This window comes from Lepus europaeus, chromosome 7 (assembly GCF_033115175.1).
Source record: "Lepus europaeus isolate LE1 chromosome 7, mLepTim1.pri, whole genome shotgun sequence".
NCBI classification, from domain to species: Eukaryota; Metazoa; Chordata; class Mammalia; order Lagomorpha; family Leporidae; genus Lepus; species Lepus europaeus.
The window spans coordinates 18,824,215-18,843,976 of NC_084833.1; the positions used below are offsets into that span (position 1 = coordinate 18,824,215).

General features: G+C 57.6%; 1 protein-coding gene across 2 annotated transcripts in view; it reads right to left on the reverse strand.

The window, feature by feature from the left end:
* Positions 1 to 3,211: 3,211 nt before the first annotated feature.
* CREB3L1 (cAMP responsive element binding protein 3 like 1) overlaps positions 3,212 to 19,762 on the reverse strand; it is a 36,222-nt gene continuing 19,671 nt past the window's right edge. The window contains exons 3-12 of one of the 2 annotated variants that reach the window (XM_062196240.1): positions 17,202 to 17,386; positions 13,541 to 13,619; positions 11,672 to 11,829; positions 10,995 to 11,144; positions 10,795 to 10,853; positions 10,605 to 10,673; positions 7,763 to 7,862; positions 6,975 to 7,098; positions 3,937 to 4,208; positions 3,212 to 3,827 (exon numbers count right to left, since the gene is read on the reverse strand). In XM_062196240.1, the coding sequence (XP_062052224.1) occupies positions 3,624 to 3,827; positions 3,937 to 4,208; positions 6,975 to 7,098; positions 7,763 to 7,862; positions 10,605 to 10,673; positions 10,795 to 10,853; positions 10,995 to 11,144; positions 11,672 to 11,829; positions 13,541 to 13,619; positions 17,202 to 17,386 (1,400 nt within the window). In that variant the 3' untranslated portion in view covers positions 3,212 to 3,623. The remainder of the gene's footprint in view (positions 3,828 to 3,936; positions 4,209 to 6,974; positions 7,099 to 7,762; positions 7,863 to 10,604; positions 10,674 to 10,794; positions 10,854 to 10,994; positions 11,145 to 11,671; positions 11,830 to 13,540; positions 13,620 to 17,201; positions 17,387 to 19,762) is intronic. The other variant, XM_062196241.1, reaches the window with a different exon arrangement.

The window sequence follows — 19,762 nt, forward strand, 5'->3', positions numbered from 1 at the left end:
CTCCTGCAGGAAGCCCTTGCTCTTCAAGGCGTGGCCCCCAGCACCTTGCATCGGTACTGCACAGGCAATGTTTCTGGAGCTCACTGTGTGCTGGGCCATGTCCTGAGCATTTCCTGTGACTCATGAAATGCCTGCGACAGCTTCACGCATCGGTGTTAGGCTCCCACTGCACGATGCCCAGAAGGCGGCTGAGAAGGCTTGGGGTTCTAGCGTTGAACTCGAGGTTCCAGTGCTGCCTAGCGAACTGTCCACCCAGCAGCTGACAACAACACGCATGGGTGAGCCCAGTTTCCGTGGCTCACGCTTGACTGGGGCCTCTGGTGTCGCAGGGCGGCAGCCCAGGCACGGTCCGGGCTGTGCTCTGCCATCGGCAGCTTGGTGGGGGGGGCCTCTCCTGGGCTTGCTCAGGTGGTTGGTGGAATTCAAATCCTTGCCTCTATCGCAGTGTGGCCCTGAGCTCCTGGAAGCCACCCTCTCTTCTTGAGGCCATTTGCCCGGTGGCCAGAAGGAGGCACTCTCTCTGAACAGAAAAGGCCCGGTCCCTCTGTTAATGCCATGCACCTGATTAAGCCAGGCCCACCCAGGGTCACCGTCTGCTTTTCAGAGTTTTACTTATTTATTTTCACTTTATTTGAAAGGCATAGAAGCAGAGAGACAGAGACAGACAGAGACAGACAGGTGGAGAGAGATCTTCCATCTGTTGGTTCACTCTCCAAATGCCCATAATAGTAGGCACTGGGCCAGGCCTGAAGCCAGGAGCCTGGAACTCAACCTGGGACTGCCTCCTAGGTGGCAGGGGCCCAAGGACCTGAGCCATCGCCTGTTGTCCCCAGGGCATGCACTAGCAGGGAGCTGGGTTGGAAGTGGAGGAGCTGAGACTTGAACCCTGGCACTCGGCTATGGGACGTGGGCTTCCAAACAGCGTCCCAATCACTGGGCTGAATGCACACTGCCACTTCCGTTTGAATGAACTGAAAATCAACTGATTCGGGACCCTAAGTTCATCTGCAAACTGTTCTGACTTTTGTCAGCCTAACGATGGGTGCTTTATCCCCTCATTCACAGCCCCCCCCCGCCCCCCCATATTCTAGCAGAGGGGCTGCAATCTTGGAGGCCGCATTAGAATTCTGCCTGCCCCTCTCCGCCAGCAGCTGGTGGCTCCCAGACACAGACGCAGCTCTTCTTATTCTGAATTCATCCCGAGAGGCAAAGGCTACAAGAACCAGGGCAGGCGTGAAGAAGCAGTGAGGCCACGGCTTGGGGCTGGATTTGGATTCAATCCACGGGAAATATCCCCAAGTGCCCGGGTTCGAGTCTCAGTTCTGCTTCTGACCCAGCTTCTGGTGCATGCACACCCCGGGAGGCAGCTGGTGATGGCTCTCGCAGTCAGGGCCCTGCTGCTTCGACCAGGATTGAGTTTTGGGCTCCTGGCTTTGATCTGCCTCAGCCCTGGATGTTGTGGGCTTTTGGGAGTGAACCAGAGGGTGGAAGATCCATTTCTCTGCCTTTCAAATAAATGAATTTTTGAAAGATTTATTTGTTTACTTGAAAGGCAGAGTTACAGAGAGGCAGAGGCAGAGAGAGAGAGACATCTTCCATCCGCTGGTTCACTCTCCAAATGGCTGCAATGGCTGGAGCTGAGCTGATCCGAAGCAAGGAGCCAGGAGCTTCTTCCAGGTCTCCCGTGCGGGTGCAGGGGCCCAAGGAGTTGGACCACCTTTTATGGCTTTCTCAGACTACAGCAGAGAGCTGGATTGGAAGTGGAGCAGCTGGGACTCGAATCAGCACCCATATGCAATGCTGGCACTGCAGGCGGCAGCCTTACTTGCTGCACCACAGTGCTGGCCCAATAAATGAATATATATATATATATCCATTTACAGATCAAAAGACAATTTTATTTATTAAAATATTTATTTATTTTATTTCAAAGGCAGAGTTACAGAGAGGCAGAGGCAGAGAGAGGGAAGTCTTCCATCCGCTGGTTCACCCTCCAAATGACTGCAATGGCCGGAGCAGCGCTGATCCAAAGTGAAAAGCCAGGAGCTTCTTCCAAGTCTCCCACATGAGTGCAGAGGCCCGAGGATTTGGGCCATTTTCTTCTGCTTTCCCAGGCCACAACAGAGAGCTGGATCAGAAGTGGGGCAGCTGGGACTCAAACCAGCTCCCATACGGGATGCTGGTGTTGCAGGCAGTGGCTCTTCCGGCTATGCCACAGCGCTGGCCCCAGAAATGATTTTTTTTTAATCCTGTGTCTTAAAAAATTTTTTTAAAAGATTTATTTGAAAGGCAGAATTACAGAGGGAGGGAGGGAGGGAGAGAGCTGCGCCGGGATCCAAAGCCAGGAGCTTCTTCTTCCGGGTCTCCCACATGGGTGCAGGGGCCCAAGGACTTGGGCCATCTTCCGCTGCTTTCCCAGGCACATTAGCAGGGAGTTGAATTGGAAGTGGAGCAGCCAGGTCCTGAACCGGTGCCCACGTGGGATGCCGGCACTGCAAGCAGCTGCTTTACCCGCTACACCACAGTGCTGGACCCAGTGACCACCTTTTATACATTACTGAATGAATCCCCAAGGACTAGCACAAAGCAGGACTCAGTGAATATTAATTGAATGAAGCAGGAGTTGGGAAAGGGGTGTGGTGCGTGGAGGGGCAAAGAGTGAGGAGGAGCAAGGTGTGGTAGGACCTGGACCACCTTCTACTGCTCCCCAGGCCACAGCAGAGAGCTGGATCGGAAGTGGTGCAGCAGGGACCTGAACCAGCGCCCATGTGGGATTCCGGCACTGCAGGAGGTGCTAAGCCACAGCACTGGCCCCTCCACTGTGTCTTTTAAAAATCAATAAGAAGAAACTAGAATGAAGACGTCCTCAGGCTTAGGAGGCCACCTGACCTGTGTGGCGTGGTGTCCGGCCCACAGCGGCAGCAGCAAAGGCAGCGCGCCCTGGGGTTTCTGCACCCTCTGCTCCCACACTCGGCCACGCCGACCTTTGCAGCAGCCTGCAGGTGGGGGGCGCTGCAGAGCGAGCGCTCTGGGCTCTGAAGGCCAAGTTCAAATCCAGCACCGCTGGGAGAAGACAGCCCAAACCAGATGCCTTCTCACCTCCGCAGAGCCCCAAGCCCCACTCCGGGCAGAATGAACACAAACTTACCTTGCTCCCTCCTGGTGGCTCAGCCCTGCCCCCACCCCAGGAAGAAAAGCACAGAGTCAGAAGTTGATGCTGATCTGTTTTTTTTTTTTTTTTTTTTAAATTTTGCCTTTTGAAGCGTGTGCTGAGCTGTGGGACAGAGCAGTTTGGCAATTAAAAAGGCCCAGTGGCATGGGCAGCAGCAGGGGCAGGCCAGGTGTGGGGGTGGGGAAGCCCCTCCTTCCTGGCCCTGGGGACAGCAAAGCCCGCACTAACTTTATAAAATATAAAACAAGGGAGGGGTGGGGGAGGTGGGAGATTTGTAAAATACAATATCTTAGGGGACTGGCAATAATAAAAAATAAGGTTCATTATTTACAAACAATTCCTGTTCTTGGTCTCTGTACAGTGGGAGGTGGGGGGCGGGGCAGTGGTCCTAGCGGTCATGGTGAACAGGGCGCAGGGGCGGGCCGGTGAGTGGTGTATCTGAGAGGGACGGTCAGTGGGGACAGAGTGGTCGGCCCAAGGGGACAGGCCAGAGGTCGGGGGGAGAGAGGGGATTGGGAAGGGCTGGGGCGAGGCGCTCCCGGGGCGGGAAGCCCCAGGGGCGGGGTGCGTGCTGGATCCGGTCAGGGGGACGTCCTGTGTCCTGGGTCTCCGAGGGGCCTAGGAGAGTTTGATGGTGGTGTTGGGGCCCAGGTCCCTGGAGAGAGAAGAGAAGCCGGGGGTGACCCCTCGCCCCTCTGCGGGTGAGATCCGGACGTGGGCGGCTGTGGCGGAGGCGGGCCCCGGGGCAGGCAGGGGTCACGCACCCACCTGTCGTGGAACCACTCCTTGGGGTGGGAGAAGTCAGGGCTGCTGCCATTGCCGCTGACGTCTTCCGGCCAGGCTTCGCTCAGGTACTTGGTGGTCTCGTGGGTGTTGTCCAGGTGGTCGTGCTGCAGGTGGTCCTGGGGCCGTGGCTCGGCCGGCCCCCCTGGCTTAATTTCCCAGCCATCCGGGGGCTCCACGGGCAGCAGGGCGCTGCGGGTGTCTTCCCAGGAGCTCGCCCCTTCGTCGTAGAACAGGAGGCTCCGGGAGGGCACTGGGGAGGAAGGGTGGCGTGAGCCTGGGGCCCGGCCTGGAGGTTAGGGACATGGCCTGGAGTCTTACAGGCCTGGATCTGAACCCCAGCTCTCACGCTTCCTCATGCTCTAACTATTGCAGCCTCAGTTTGCTCACCTGTAAAATGGAGAACCAACCTCATGTAGATGTGAGGTTGAAATGACATAATAGTGAAACTGTTTAGTAAACACTCGGCAAAATTTCTTTGAAAGCAGACGGTACAGGGTTTGGGCACCCCAGTCTGGATTCTTTTTTTCTTTTTTAAGATTTATTTATTTGGCTGGCGCCGCGGCTCACTAGGCTAATCCTCCGCCTTGCGGCGCCGGCACACCGGGTTCTAGTCCCGGTCGGGGCACTGGATTCTGTCCCGGTTGCCCCTCTTCCAGGCCAGCTCTCTGCTGTGGCCAGGGAGTGCAGTGGAGGATGGCCCAAGTGCTTGGGCCCTGCACCCCATGGGAGACCAGGAGAAGCACGTGGCTCCTGCCATCGGATCAGCGTGGCGGCCATTGGAGGGTGAACCAACGGCAAAAGGAAGACCTTTCTCTCTGTCTCTCTCTCACTGTCCACTCTGCCTGTCAAAAAAAAAAAAAATTATTTATTTATTTGAAAGTGAGGGTTGCAGACAGAGAGGTCTTCCATCTGCCGGTCCACTCCCCAAGTGACCGCAATGGCCAGGACTGAGCCAGGCCAAAGACAGGGGCTTTATCTGGGTCTCCCGCAGAGGTGGCAGGGACCTGGTGATTGGCCCATCCTCTGCTGCTCTCTCCTGGCCACTAGCAGGGAGCTGGATTGGAAGCGGAGCAGCCGGAAGCTGGTATTGCAGGCAGTAGCTCTACCTGCTAAGCTCCGTGCTGGCCCCAAGAGCTGGGTTCTAATTCCGCTTCTACCATTCTCTGTCTGGGCGATTGGAATAAGTGCCTTGCCCACTCTCGGCTCCAGCCTGCCCTTCAGGAAAAAAATGAAGGAATGAAAAGCAGCATTTGTTGGACCCTTGCTGTGTGCCAGGCAGTACACGAGGCCCTTAACCCCACGTGGAACTGTCGGCGCCTCGCCACCACTCCTGCCAGTGCTTCCAGAGCAGGTGTCAGGTGCCAGCATGCCGCCCCACACCGGCCGGCGTGGGTGGGGGGTGCGATCCCAGGACTGGCCTGAAAGGCTTGCCTGGGAGATGCCTGGGAGATGCGCAAGGCTCTGTGAGTCAACCCCCTGGAGCAGCTGCTGCTTCGTCCTGCCCTGCTCGGACCCCCGGCCCCGGCCCCCCCGGCACGCACTCTGAGAGGCTCGATCACCCCCTCGCTTCCTCTCGCTCTGGCTTTGTCCATCGACCCAGCTCCCAGCTTCCACTCTCTGATCCTGGGCTCCCCAGACCTGGCGTCCCTGTGACCAACAGCTAAGCGAGCCTGGGGAGGAACCTGCGTCCTCCGCCTCTGCTCCTCCCCCCCCCCCCCCCCGGGCTGCTCATCCTCCCCGTGGCGGCTTCCTCCCCTCAAGGCCCCTGTGTCCTGCTCAGCCTCCCTTCTTCTGGAAGCTCCCTTCTCCCTGACCTCCCCTGGTGCTGCCCTCCCATCTGCTTCCTCTTCCTCCCCCAGCCACACTCCTGGGCGGCACAGGGTAGCCAGGAAGTTCTGCTGCAGGTCTAACCAAAGTAGCCTTTGCTGCTGAGATCCAGGCTCCTTGCTGGGCCTTACCCTTGCCACTCTTGCTTCTCACGAGCTCTTTCAAAAGGCAGTGGCTGTGTGTGTTTATTTATTTTCATTTTATTTGTAAGGCGGGGGAGAGAGAGGGAACAAGTGAGACAGAGATCCCCCATCCAGTAGTTCACTCCTCAAATGCCCACAACAGCTGGGGCTGGGCCAGGCCAGAGCTAGGAGCCCAGAGCTCCATGCAGGTCTCCCTGCAGCTGGCAGGGACTCACGGACCCGAGCCATCATCTGCTGCCTCCAGGGCGCGTGAGCAGGAAGCTGAATCAGAAGCGGAGCAGCTGGGACTCAACCCAGGCATCTGCTGCGCCAAACGCCGGCCCTGGGCATGCTCACTTAGCAAGCACTTGCTCTGTGACACTGCGGTGGCACACGCACCACCTTGTCAGCCTTCAGTCCCTGTGCAATGGCAGCTCCCGTTTGCCAGATGCAGAAATCTGAGCTCCGAGAGCTCAAGACACAAGCCCTAGGCAACAGCTAGCCAGTGGCAAGGCCAGCTGTGAGCTCTAAAGCTCCGTGCCCTTAACCACGGCACCTCCCCATCGTCCCCCCTGGGAATGGTACATCTCTGAATCCAAACCTACACTCCTCCTCCTCTACCCACGGCAGACATTACTAATAGATCATGGCACTCTTTCCTGCTGATGCTGACCGTGTCTTAGAATCCTTCAACACAGCACTCTTGCAGCCATCACCACCTTACTAGAAACGGCCCTTGAGCTGACGCTCATTTGCTGTCCCAGTTACGGAATAGAGACGGTGCTCAGCAGGTGCCCTGTAACCACCGGCACTGTAATACTCTTCTGTTTTACCCTAAACCCACATCATCCAGGTCACAGGGTTGGGGGGCAGGGTAAGCTGGGACTCAGGGGCTCTGTGTTTGCACCCCAATTCTCCCATGGACACTGAACAAACCGTAGACCCTCTTTGGGCCTCCATTTCCCTGTCTGCAAAATGGGGAGGTGGAATGAGTTGCTTGCCGGCCCCAAACTTCGGCTCCTGTCTCGTGTGTGGGGGAGGACGGCCTGGCTCAGGCAGCTACTCACTCTGGCTGGCCGTGTAGACGCTGTCCGTGATGGGGTCTTCCTTCACAGTCTGGGAGCCGGATGAGAACTCAGGCAGGCAGGGCACGAGGGAGCCCAGCACCAGGACGAAGCACAGGGCTGCCACCTGGTGTTGGGGAAAGAGGAGGTCAGCCGCAGTCAGGCACTGGCAACCTCCGGTGCTCTGCCCTCGGCGGGGCCCAAAGTCTCAGGAGGCTTCTCGCAAGGCAAGCTCCCAGCACCAGCACTCAGCACCCAGCACCCGCAGGACCTGGGGCTGCTCAGTGCTAGGAGCAAGAGGGGGGTGGCCCATGTGGTTACCACCTCCAGGGTGCAGGAATCAGGAATGGGGGTAGTGGAGGTGACCGCCAGCCAGCTAAGGGCGGGAGCCCAGGGGGAGTGGCCAGCAGGAGGGTGGGGGGGCGGGGCAAGGGGGGCCTCAGGGAAGCAGGCAGCAGCCAGCGGGGTCCTTGGGCAGAGGCCAGAGCCACACTCAGACACCCTCTGGGGTTGCCAGGCATTCGCTCACTCCTCTCTCCATCCTCCATTCCAGAAAGCACCACGTCCATGCAGCCCCCAGCCTCCCTAAGCCCTTCCACTCCAGGGACCCGCCCCACCACTTCTGGCATCCCCTGCACACCGCGCGGTGTGGGGGCTGGGCAGGGAGGGTCACTGGGAGGGTCCCCCCGGCGGCCTGGCCCACATGTCACGGGTCCCGCGGAGTCAGCCCACCCCTCAAAAGCCAGCCTCGGGAAGAGCCGTGGCATCCTGCAGTAGGAGGCAGCACCCACCATGAGGCAGGTCCCGGTCTGCGTGGCGGCCATCTTGTAAGGCCTGGAGATCTTGTTGGTGACCAGAGTCTGCAGTTTCTGCAGCTGCTGGAGCAGGGTCCTGGGGAGGAGGGTGTGGCGGTCACGGTCACGGGCAGGCTGCCACCTGTGGGCGGCTCCGCCTCCCGGAGCTCTCCCCGGGGAGCTCCACACGTGGCCCCCAAGCCAGGTACCCACCGCAGCCTACACAGCAAAGGTCAGGGCCACTCGGCCCCTGTGGAGCGTGGCTCGTGCCTCCCCGTGGGAGCTCAGGGGTGCCGGGATGCTCCCGGCCAAGGTGGGAGCGGGAGGGGGCGGGGCCTGCCCCTACCCGGGCGGAGGCCAGCCTTGTCTTGCACCAGCCGCAGCCGCACCGACCCTCCCACTTTGCACCCACAACGCCCTGGGCCTCATCCACGAAGGACACGCTTGGCCCAGTACCCTGTGTTCAGCGCCCAGTAAATGGTGGCTATTTTTTTTTTTTTGTTAATTTTTATTGTTGTTTTGCTTTTATCTCTGCCCCTTAAGCCTTGACCAGTGGACTTCCCTGTCAGTCTCCTTCGCTAACTGTGGGCCCCCTGAACGTGAGAGAGGGCTGTTCAGGGCAAGCCCACCAACAAATGTCACCGTTGCCCTCCTCCACCCAGCAGGGCTGCAGTTCCTAGAATGTACAGCAGGTGGCGAAATAGCTCCAAGGGCCTGACCGCACTTGGGCCAAGGGGTAGAAAGGTGAGGTGTGAGGGCTCCTAGCCCCTCCTCTGACAGGCTGGGAGTGGGGAGGGGCCGGCGGGATGTTCCCCAGGCCATTCAGAGATGAAGCTGGGGAGAAGAAGGAAGGAAAGGACAAAGCCTTGAGGAGCGCCTGCTGTATACACAGCAGACTGTCGTCTGTGCTAATGTAATTAATCCCAGCAAGTAATGATCGAACCTGCCTTGGACTCATGGAGGGACACTACCAAGAACACAGAAAATAAAATAATAAAAAGAGGGGCCGGCATTGTGGTGCAGCGGATTAAGCCACCACCGGTAATGCTGGCACCCCACATGAGGGCCAGCTAGTGTCCACCTCCTCCACTTTCGGTCCAGCTCCTGGTTAACGCACCTGGGAAAAGCAGTGGAAGATGGCCCGAGTGACCGGCCCCCTACCATCTATGTAGGAGACCTGGATGGAGTTCTAGGCTCCTCGCTTTGGCCTGGCCCAGTCCTGGCCATTGCAGCCATTTGGGGGGACGAACCAAGGGATGGAAGAGCTCTCTAACTCTGCCTTTCAGGCAAATAAAAAATCCGGAAAAAAAAAAAAGAACCTAAAAGAAAAAGTAAAGCTAACATGACTTGCACATGTGTAGGTGCCGAGCACCCTGGGATGCCTCCCTGTGCTGTGTCAGAACCTTCCCAGGGACCCCAGGAGAGAACATTTCCCTCAACCCCTTCCCATCCAGCTCCCTGCTGATGACAAAGGGACCAGGGCTCAGTGAGGCGTCATGTTCCTCCGAGTCACCAAGGTGGCAGCGTGGGACAAGAACCTAGAGCTGTGGCCTATGCACCTGCTACCCGCCAGGCACCATGCTGGGCTCTCCACACTGGTGTTTCTCACACTGGATCGTGTGCCTGACTCGCCCCAGGGTTTCATTCAGACACCTCGGCTGGACAGGAGAGAGTTCTGAAATATGCATTTCTAGAAAGTTCCCAGCTGGTGTGGCTCTTGCCTGTTGGGGAACTGGCTTTGAGCACTAAGGATCTCAAGCAGTTGTTTTCAAATGTTAGGATGCCTCCAAATTCCTCGGGGAGGCTTAGGAAAACACAGGCTGGAGCTCAGCGCTGTGACGTAGCAGGTAAAGCTGCTGTCTGCAACACCGACATCCACTAGAGTGCCTGTTCGAGTCCCGGCTGCTCCACTTTCCATCCAGCTCCCTGCTGATGACCTGGGAAAAGCAGCAGAAGTCCTTGGGCCCCTGCCACCCACATGGGAGACCCAGATGAAGCTGCTGGTTCCTGGATTCAGCCCGGCTAAGCTCTGGCCGTTGTGGCCACTTGGGGAGTGAACCAGTGGATGGAAGACCTCTGTCTTTCTCTCCCCACCTCTCTCTGTCACTCTGCCTTTCAAATAAATAATTTTTGAAAGATTTTATTTATCTGAAAAACAGTGACAGAGGTAGAGAGAGAGAGAGAGAGAGAGAGGTCTTCCATCCACTGCTTCACTCCCCAAATGGTCACAACAGCCAGAGCTTAGTTGGGCCAAAGCCAGGAGCCAACAGCTTCATCTGGGTCTCCCACATGAGTGCAGGGGCCCAAGGACTTGGGCCATCTTCTACTGCTTTCCCAGGCCATAGCAGAGAGATGGATCGGAAGTGGAGCAGCTGGGGCTCAAAACAGTACCTGTATGGGATGCCGGCACTGCAGGCCAGGGCTTTAACCCACTGCGACACAGTTCTAGCCTCATAAATAATTTTTTAAGTGAGAATTAAGAAAGAAAAAAAATTGGAGAAAAAGAAAAGAAAACACAGACTGCTGGGTCCTACCCATGGAGTTCCTGACCCAGGAGACCTGGCCCTGGGAACAAGCATTCCTAACAGCTTCCCAGGGGATACTGCAGGTCTGAGGACATCATTGGAAGATTTCGGCTGGGGGCGGGGGCTCACCTGCCTCATCAGAGCCTGGAGTTCCATGGGGCAGAGAACGGCTAGGAAGCCGGAAACCAGGGAGGGGCCCTGCACTGGGTCTGTCCCTAGGGCGTCGGTGACCCGCACCTCAGCATTATCTGCCCCCTCCCCACCCCAGGGCTATGCAGAGGGCCAGGCCCACGGGCCGTAGGGCTACCATGCACCTGTTGGCGTTTTCCAGGGTCTCCACCTTCTTCCACAGCTCGTTGTTCTCCGATGTGAAAGTCTCTACTCTGTAGGGACCAAGCAGGCACAGGTCAGGGGCAGCCCCCGGAAATCGTGACTGCCCCTCCGCCCTGCCTGGCCCCGGCCCCTGCCCGGCCCCGGAGCCGCTCAGGCTGCGGCGACCCTTACTTCTTTTCTAGGCACTCCACGTACTCCTTCTTCTTCCGGCGGCTCTCCTGGGCTGAGATCTGGAGGGGGGAGCCCCCAGATGCAGGTTATCACTGCTACCTGTCCACTTCTGGTCCCCCTGCACCCCCCACGCTGGCCAGGGACGCCCTCCCCGGCCTTGCAGCAGCCGGGGCGGGGACAGGGCGCGCCTCTGGCTTCACCTTGTTCTTGATTTTTCTCCGGACCCTCTTCAGGGCCTTCTCCTCGGCCTTGGTGAGGGGGAGCTTGGTGGGGACGGGGTAGCCCTCGGCAATCAGGGTGCGCTTCTCCTCCTCGGTCAGCAGCAGTGGCCCGGATGTCCCCTGGAGTTTCTGCGGGAAGAAGACCCTGGGGGTTAGGAACCCAGCAGCTCTGCTCCCCACCCGGAACGTTTGCGTTTCCACATCCGGAAAGGGGGCAGGTCTCCGTGAGCTCCAGGGCCAGCCATCAGTGCTAGGACGGGGCGGGAGCCCAGCCTGTGCGGGGCTCCTGACACCGCCTTGGAGAGGGGGCTCCCTGGACCCCACCCCGGAATCCACACCCCAGAGTTCACTGGTCCAGGGCACCTCACGGCACCCCCTGGGACCTTCCCGCCACACCCATCCATGGGCCCCGGGCCCAGCTCCATGGTTCCCCGAGGACTTCAAGGATGTCAGGGTCTAGCCCTGCCGCTTGTCTCCCTGCCTCAGTTTCCCACACCATACAAAGGATTAAGAGTCTCACTCTCTGGACTCTGATGGGGGGAGGGGGTCAGACTTGGGGCTCCCTGACCCTCCCCTCGGGCCCCTGCGCTGGGTTGGCTGGGGCGGGGTTTGCCCAGGGCCTTGCCCCCAGGGTGGGCCCACCCCCAGCTCCTTACGTGAGGGGCAGTGAGGAGTGGGGAGGTGGAGATGGCGGTGGAGGAGCGGGCCATGGGCCGGACAGGGCTGGAGGGGGGCAGAGAGCGGGGACTCTGCGAGCCGTCGCTGTCGCTGCCATGGCTGCTGGGGGGCGTCGGAGGCATCTGGGCCAGGTCCTCTGGAAAGGGCAGTGGGGGCAGGGAGGGACTGAGTTAGCAGGGCCGCAGCTTGGCTCTGATCAGGAGTGCAGCTTGAGCTCATTGGCAACATCCGCGGCCGCTCCTCTGACGTCACAGAGGCCCAGCTCCTCCAAGCTGGCAGGTGGCATGGATGCCACAGAGGCCACATTCTCTGCCAGTCCTGGCTTCTCAGGGCCCAGGGGCTTTGAGGCCACAGCTCAGCAACCCCAGGCCCAGGCAGACCGGGCTTTGCAGGCTGCACCCTCTCTCTCCCTTCCTTCCTTCCCCCACCCCAAGTATGCAGCCACAACCAGCCCGGGGTTCCATTTCCGGTTTCAGAGTGACAGGACAGCAGGTGTTGTGTTCATCCCTCCCGGCCTGGGCACCTGGAAGGCTGACACTGTGCAGGTGGCAGGAAAGGGCGCCAGAGGAGCCCAGGCAGAGCCCAGACCCACGGCCTGGAGGCCCAGATCGGTCCAGGTGCGGGAAGCTGCAGCTCCGCTGGGCCCCGGAGCAGGGCCAGGGCCGAGGCTGTAGGAGGAGCCATTGTGCCTCTCCCTCCTTGGCCACTTGTTTGCCAAGGAGTACAGCAATGCAAAGACCACTGGACTTGGGGCCAGAGAGACTGGAGGTCAAGTCCGGACTGTGGCAGCCCCAACCGTGGGACCACAATTCTGTGCGCTAAACTCCCCCCCAACTCATTTCCCTGGGCAGTGGCATGGGGGGAAGTGACTCCATGTTCAGAGCTGGGAGGATTCAAGGAGCATTGAATGTGCAGGGAAATATTTATGGGGGTGAAGGGCACAGTGTGGGCTGTCTTAGCTTGCCCCCCTTCTACCCTGTGTGTGCTGTCTTCTGTCTGAGGGCAAACTTTGACCGTATTCAGGCTAACCCTGGTGGTGCTTAGCCCAGGGCCCGACACACAGTAGGTGCTTAATCAATATTTGATGAATTAGTGAGGTGGGGTCAGAAAGACTTCATTAGCCCTTCAAGCTGCTGGCCAACTCCAAGAAGCTGTCCCCTTGTCCCTGTCTGGTCTGAGATTGTGATCCTAAGCTCTGCCCCCCTGGGACCTGTCCTACACACACACACACACACATCAACTGCAGGTAATTGGTGGTTTGTCTGTATCCTCACTACTCTATGACCTACTTAGGCACAGGAACTACTGTCTCTCTCTGCTTCCCCAGTGCCTGGGACCCAGGGATGCTATTCAGTGGACTCTTATTGGATGGATGGATGAGCGGATGCCTGGGTGGGTGGATGGAAAAATAGATACATGGGTGGATGGGTGGAGAGATGTATGGATCAGATGAATGGTGGGTGGTGGGTGGATGAATGGACGCATGCATAGAGAGACGAATGCATGGATGAATGGGTGGATGGATAGACAGACAGATGGACAGATGCACGGATGGATGGATGAGCAGCGCCTGAGGGAATGAGTGGTGAGTGGGTGAGTGGATGATGCTTGCTTGTAGAGTGGCCTTTGGTGAGTGAGCAGATGGAAGGCTGCTTAGCAAAGAGGCGAAGAGGGTGTCGACACAGTGCTTCTGTGGCATACTGAGCAGAGGGGACTGGGAGGCCCAGGGGTGCGGATGGATGGAGAGGATATCCTGGGGAGGGGTGAGCGGTGTCGAGCCAATGGAGCATGGATGCTGTCTGCCCAAGCCTGGGGAGGAAAACAGCCCCGCCCCTGAGCACACTTACCTGGTGTCACTTTGAGGAACTGGTTCGCCTCCTGGGGCTCTGCTTTGATCACTGGCAGCTGAGTCATCTCTCCTGGGGCCTGGAGAAGAGCCAGGTACAGCTCCATTGGCTGCTCTGGGGACCGTCCCCACTATACTGTGTCCACCCCAGCTCCCTCTCTGAGGCTGGTGGTCTGCACAGATGGGGAAGTGGCTGGGCGTGGGGTTCTGGGCACAGCCCAGGGAGAGCAGGGGCAACTTCTCATGCTTAGAGGAGCCAGGTCACACCTAGGAGAAGCAAATGGTGGCCGGAGTCTAGCTCAGAGGAGGGGCGCTTCCTGTGAGCTCCTTCGGGGTGGGGAGGGGAGCTGACCCTGCCCTGTGAGAGCTGCACAGGCCTTGGTACCAGGCTGGCCCGAGGAGGAGGCTGTGCCTGGCAAGCTGTAGCTGTCAACGGATGGAAACAATAGTAGCAAAGAAGGAGGCTATGATTGGCAGGGGCTCAGAGAAAGTTCCCTGAGAAGCTGAGGCCTGAGAGCATCCCGGAGAATGAACAGGAGTAGAATCCAGAGAGTTCTGAAGCCAAGACAACCTCACGTGAGTTTGAAGCAAGGCTCTGATGCGTTCAGATTTATGGCTTCAACACACCCACAAGCATTTAAAAAAAAAGATTTATTTATTTATTTGAAAGTCAAGTTAGAGAGAGAGAGAGAGAGAGAGGAAGAAACAGAGAGAGAATTCGTTTATCTATGGTTCACTTTCCAAATGGCCACGATGGCCAGGGCTGGGCCAGGCCAAAGCCAGGAGCCAGGAGCTTCGTCTGAGTCTCTCATGCGTGTGCAGGGCCCCAAGCACTTGGGCCATCCTCTGCTGCTTTTCCAGGCACATCAGCAGAGAGCTGGATGGGAAGTAGAGCAGCTGGGACATGAACTGGCGCCCATGAGGGATGCTGTCATCCCAGACAGAAGCTTAAACCATTATGCCGCAGCGCCAGCCCCAAAACATGTGTTTCTTTGTTTCTTTTTTTTTTTTAAAGATTTATTTTATTTATTTTAAAGACAGAGTTACAGAGAGATGTAGAGACAGAGAGAGGTCTTCCATCCACTGGTTCACTCTCCAATTGGCCGCAATGGCTGGAGCTGCGCTGATCCAAAGCCAGGAGCCAGGAGCTTCTTCCAGGTCTCCCACACAGGTGCAGGGGCCTAAGGACTTGGGCCATCTTCTACTGCTTTCCCAGGCCATAGCAGAGAGCTGGATTGGAAGAGGAGCAGCCAGGACATGAACCAGCGCTTCAGGGCAAGGCTTTAACCTGCTGTGCCACAGCGCCGGTCCCCACATGCATTTCTAATTTGTATTTCAACTTTGTGAACATGCGTGACTTCATACATGTGACTTCCAGCATGCATGTAACGGTGTTCTTTTTGAGGAAGATATGATGTTAGGTGTTGGATTTGGGGACCATCTCTCCCCTCCGGGTCCCTAGCCAGCAGACAGAGGTCATGATATTGTGGGTGGGACCCAGAATCCTGAATTTTGGCACAAGAGAACAGACCAGAGAAAAGTTCAAGGTGGCTGAGGTCTTGCCGATTTCCTGGTCTATATCCCAGTTCAGCCTCCGAGGACCGTGCAGAATGGTGGCGGCGTCGGTGTGGCCACACAGCTCATAGCTGACCTCGCCAGCTCCTGGTTCCTGCGCCTGCTGCCAGGGTGGATGCGGAAGGGCGGGCTGAGTTTGGAAGGCGGCTCCGTGGTTTCTGTCTGTGTGACTTCGGGCAAATCAAACTCCTTGAAACTCAGGTGCTGCTGAGCCAGTCTTAGGATTGGTCTCGAAGGAGCCTTCAGGGGGCCGGTACAGTGGTGTAACAATGGGTAAAGCCCGCTGCAGGCGATGCCGGCACTGGTTCGAGTCCCGGCTGCTCCACTTCCGATCCAGCTCTCTGCTATGGCCTGGGAAAGCAGTAGAAGATGGTCCAGGTCCTTGGGCCCCTGCACCCATGTGGGAGACCTGGAAGAAGCTCCTGGCTCTTGGCTTTGGATCAGCACAGCTCCAGCTGTTGCGGCCAATTGGGGAGTGAACCAATGGATGGAAGACCTCTCTCTCTCTCTCTCTGTCTCTCTCTCTGTAACTCTGACTTTCAAATAAATAAATAAAATCTTTAAAAAATTAATAAATCATAAAGACAAATATAGAGAGCCTGCACAGGAGAGGCCTTGTGGCATAGCAGGTGAAGCAGCTGCCCGTGACACCAGCATCCCATATGGGCACCAGCAGAGTTCCGGCTGCTCCACTTTTCCCCGTACAGCTCTCTGCTAATACACCTGGGAAAGCCACAGAAATAGCCCAACTGCTTTGGTCCCTGCCACCTACACGGAGATCCAGATGGAGTTCCTGGCTCCTGGCTTTGACCACTGGACATCTGGGGGCTGAACCAGTAGATGGAAGGTCTTGGCTTCTCTCTCCCTGTAACTCTGCCTTCAAAATATAAATAAATATATCTTGAAAAAAAAAAAATCCTGCGGGTCCGGTTACTGTGGAGTAGCGGGTAAAGCCACTGCCTGCAGTGCTGGCATCCCGCATGGGCGCCGGTTCAATTCCTGGGTGCTCTACTTTGGATCCAGCTCTCTGCTATGGCCTGGGAAAGAGGTAGAAGATGGCCCAAGTCCTTGGGCCCCTGGACTTGTGTGGGAGACCCAGAAGCAGCTCCTGGCTCCTGGCTTCGGATTGGCTCAGCTCCAGCTGTTGTGGCCATTTGCGGAGTGAACAAGCGGATGGAAGACCTCTCTCTCTGCCTCTCTGTAACTCTTTCAAATAAATAAATAAATAAACAAACCTTTTTAAAAATTCATTGATTTGAAAGGCAGAGAAATAGATCTGCCATCCTCTGGTTCACTCCCCAGATGCTCACAACATCCAGGGCTGAGCCAGGCCATCTGGGGAGTGAACCAGCAGGGAGAAGACCTCTCTCTCTCTGCCTCTGTAACTCTGCCTTTCAAATAAATAAATAAATCTTTTTTAAAAAAATCCTGCACCTGTGCAGCCTTTCACTCGGGGTCAGACGGTTTGATGAGATGCGCTATGTGGCTAACAGGGCACAGGGCCAGCCACACGCCTGACTGCAGGACTGTTGAGCTAACTCTCACGTTGTAGCATCTTCAGGGGGTTCATGCGCCCACTTTACAGTACAGGACACTGAGGACAAAGCCGGGAGTGCAATGTGCCAGAGCACAAGCGAAGAGGCCAGCTGGGCCCCAGGCAGAGCCTCCTCCGGGGGCCTGGCCCTCACACTTCTGGCAGGGTGAAGGCTGTGAGCTACACACTCATGGAAGGGGCTGGGGTTTGGCAGGAGTGTGTGGCTTATTAATCTCATAAACGAAAATGAGTAAAATATAGCACAATTTTTGCATTTCCACTTGGGTCTCTCTTCCTTTTTAAAACCCTGAATCTTCGAGAAAAGGAAGTGGCCCCGGCTGTCTCCATCTGTGGGACTCTGGCCCGGGCGCCCGAGGCCTTGCCCCGTCTGGGTCCCTGCACCAGGGGAGGCCAAGGCCTGGGCTCTTCCCTGAGCTTTCCATTGCTCCCTGTGCACAGAGCCTGCCGGGGGGTCAGGGCTTTGGGTGCCTCCCCCCACAGACCCACCAGCCCCCTTCCCTCCCTAGCACCCATCAAAAGTCCCCAGGCTCACCTGGGGGGGCATGGGCAGCCTGGACAGGGGGCTGAGGCCCAGCAGCGGCGTGGTGGCCATGGCCGCAGCAGCGGCCATGGCCGAGGAGGCGGCCAGAGGGTCCACGGGCAGCTCCGGGCTCTGCTCTTGCTTCACCATGATGGAGCACAGTTTGTGTCCTAGTGCCCAGGCTCCGGGTTCCACATCTGGGGGGAAGGGGCAGGACCCAGGCTCAGGGTCAGGGGACTCCCAGGGCAGAGGGCTCAGCCCCCCTCCAGCCCCTAGTCCAGCTGCCCTGGACTGGACACAGGAGAGCTGCTAGGGTCTACCAGGAGGCCAGCAGGAAAGGGGGTGCTTATGAGGTGGGGATGGGGTGGGCTGGGGAACAGAAGGGATGGGGACATCTTCTTCACCCAGCAGCTTAAAGAATGGGCCTGGACACCAGACCTGGCCCCCTCTTAACTGCCTGTGTGACCTTAGGTGAGTTGCTTAACCTCTCTGAGCCTGAGCTCTCTCAAAATGGAGAAAGAAAGAGGATCTATCCAATAGGGAGGTCCAGAGGACTAAATAGTAAAATGCACATAAAACTCCTGACCCAGGGCTTGGTGAAAAGTGCCCATTGGGTGAGAGTTACTGTCACAGGGAAACATTTCCTGAGCACTGCGCCAGATGCTGGGACTTCCCAAGGGTCCCAAGCAGGGTTGTGCAGGTCACCCTACCCACACGTGGGGCCTGCACAGGCTGCAGGCAGGAGGGAATCAGGGAGGCCTGCCCGCAGGAGGCTGCTGCAGCTGCCCAGGCCAGAAGATGTGACAGAGAGCAGGAGGAGACATCTGGAAACAAAAGTGGAAGGGAGGATCCACAGAACCTGGAGCAGGGTGGTGGGGTGGGGTGGGGGTGCTCAGGTTTCCCCGGCCTCACCAGCCCAGGCAGGTGTCACCCATTTCCCTGATGCATGGTCGTGGCCCGCCACACCCAAGTCGGCCCTACTACTGGTGGCCCCAGCATCTGGAAGCCAGAGAAGCAGCTGATGAGACGGGAGGAATGGCCAGGGAGGGTTCTGGGCTTTGGGGCCTGCTGTGGGTCAGTGGCTTGCCTGATCCCACCTCAGAGGCCGGGCTCCACCCTGCTGGAAGCCCGAGTGCCCCAGCTCTGGACCACAGCTACCCCTGGGCTCCAGGAGCATCCAGGAACACCCATAATCTTTCCAAATTACAGGGCCCGGCTGCCAGCCTCCGGGAATCTGCCCCTACAAAGGAAGGGCCCACAGACAAATTGCTTTAAAAATAGACTTGGGGGTGGCCAAGGGGCTGCGGGCCTGGCCCAGGAGGGGTGGATGGAGAGCCTGCCTCTGCGGGGGGCGGGGGAGGGGAGTCTAATCCGCCCCCCACCCTTCCCTCTGTCAGAGCTGGGACCTCACAGAGGCGGCCTCCGGAGGCCGAATCAAAGCCAGGGTGCAGTGGGAAGCCGGGACGTGGTGTCCCTGCCTCCCAGGGCTGGGGGCTTCACGAGGGCCTGGCTCTGCTCCCGGGGTGTTCCCAGGACCCCCAGCGGCAGCTCCCGCTTCCCATGCAGAGCCCAGCCCCACCGCACGGGCTCCCCGGCCCCTCCCAGCAAGTGCATGGGGCAGGCACAGCTGTCTCCCTGCTGAACACGCGAGGACTTAAAAAAGCGTGCGAAGTGGAACTGAAAGACAAAGGGCACTAAAAGGTGCATTTGCTTTGGTGCAAAAAGATGTGAAATCCATGCATCGTTTTTTTCATAATCCATTTTCCATGAACTTTTTGAAGCCTTCTTATTTGCATGGATTCCAACATCTTTTGTACCAAAATAAACACCGTTTAATTCCATTTTTCCATGAATTTAAAAAATTACTTATTGCGAGGCAGAGACACTGAGTGATACAGAGATAAAAAGAGAGAGAGAGAAGGAGAGACACAGGGAGAGAGAGGGAAAGTGCCCCACCACCTGCTGGTTTACTCCGCACATGCCCACAGTAGCAGGCATACGGGTGGGCCAAAGCCAGGAGCACAGAATCCAATGCAGGTCTCCCACGTGGGTGGCAGGGACCCAAGGACTGGAGCCTTCACTGCTACCTCTCAGCGTCTGCATTGGCAGGAAGCTGGTACTGAGCCCAGGTTCCCGGATATGCAAAGTGCGCCAGCGAACCGGTGTCTTAACCGCTGTGCCAAACACCTGCCCGCTATGAACTTTTTTGCTTGTAGGTGAGAACATTAAGAAACCCACTGCAGACCACTGTCCTCCGAAGGGAAGAGGAATAAGAACCCTGTTCATTGTCGCAGCCACTCCCAGTATCAGCAGGACGTCGGCATGCACAGTAGTGAGCGCCACTAACCATCGGCACACATTGTGTGCGGGGCGCTGAGTGGGGGAGGGGACTTGATGAAGCTATTTTTAATCCTGACCAGATCTCTCAAGGTACATGTTATTTACATTCTATAACTGAGGGTGGGGCAGGTCTTTGGCACTGTGGTTAAGACACCTTGTGGGTTGCCCACATCCCATATCAGAGTGCCTGGGTCTGAGTCCCAGCTCTCTTCCAACTCCAGCTTCCTGCAAAT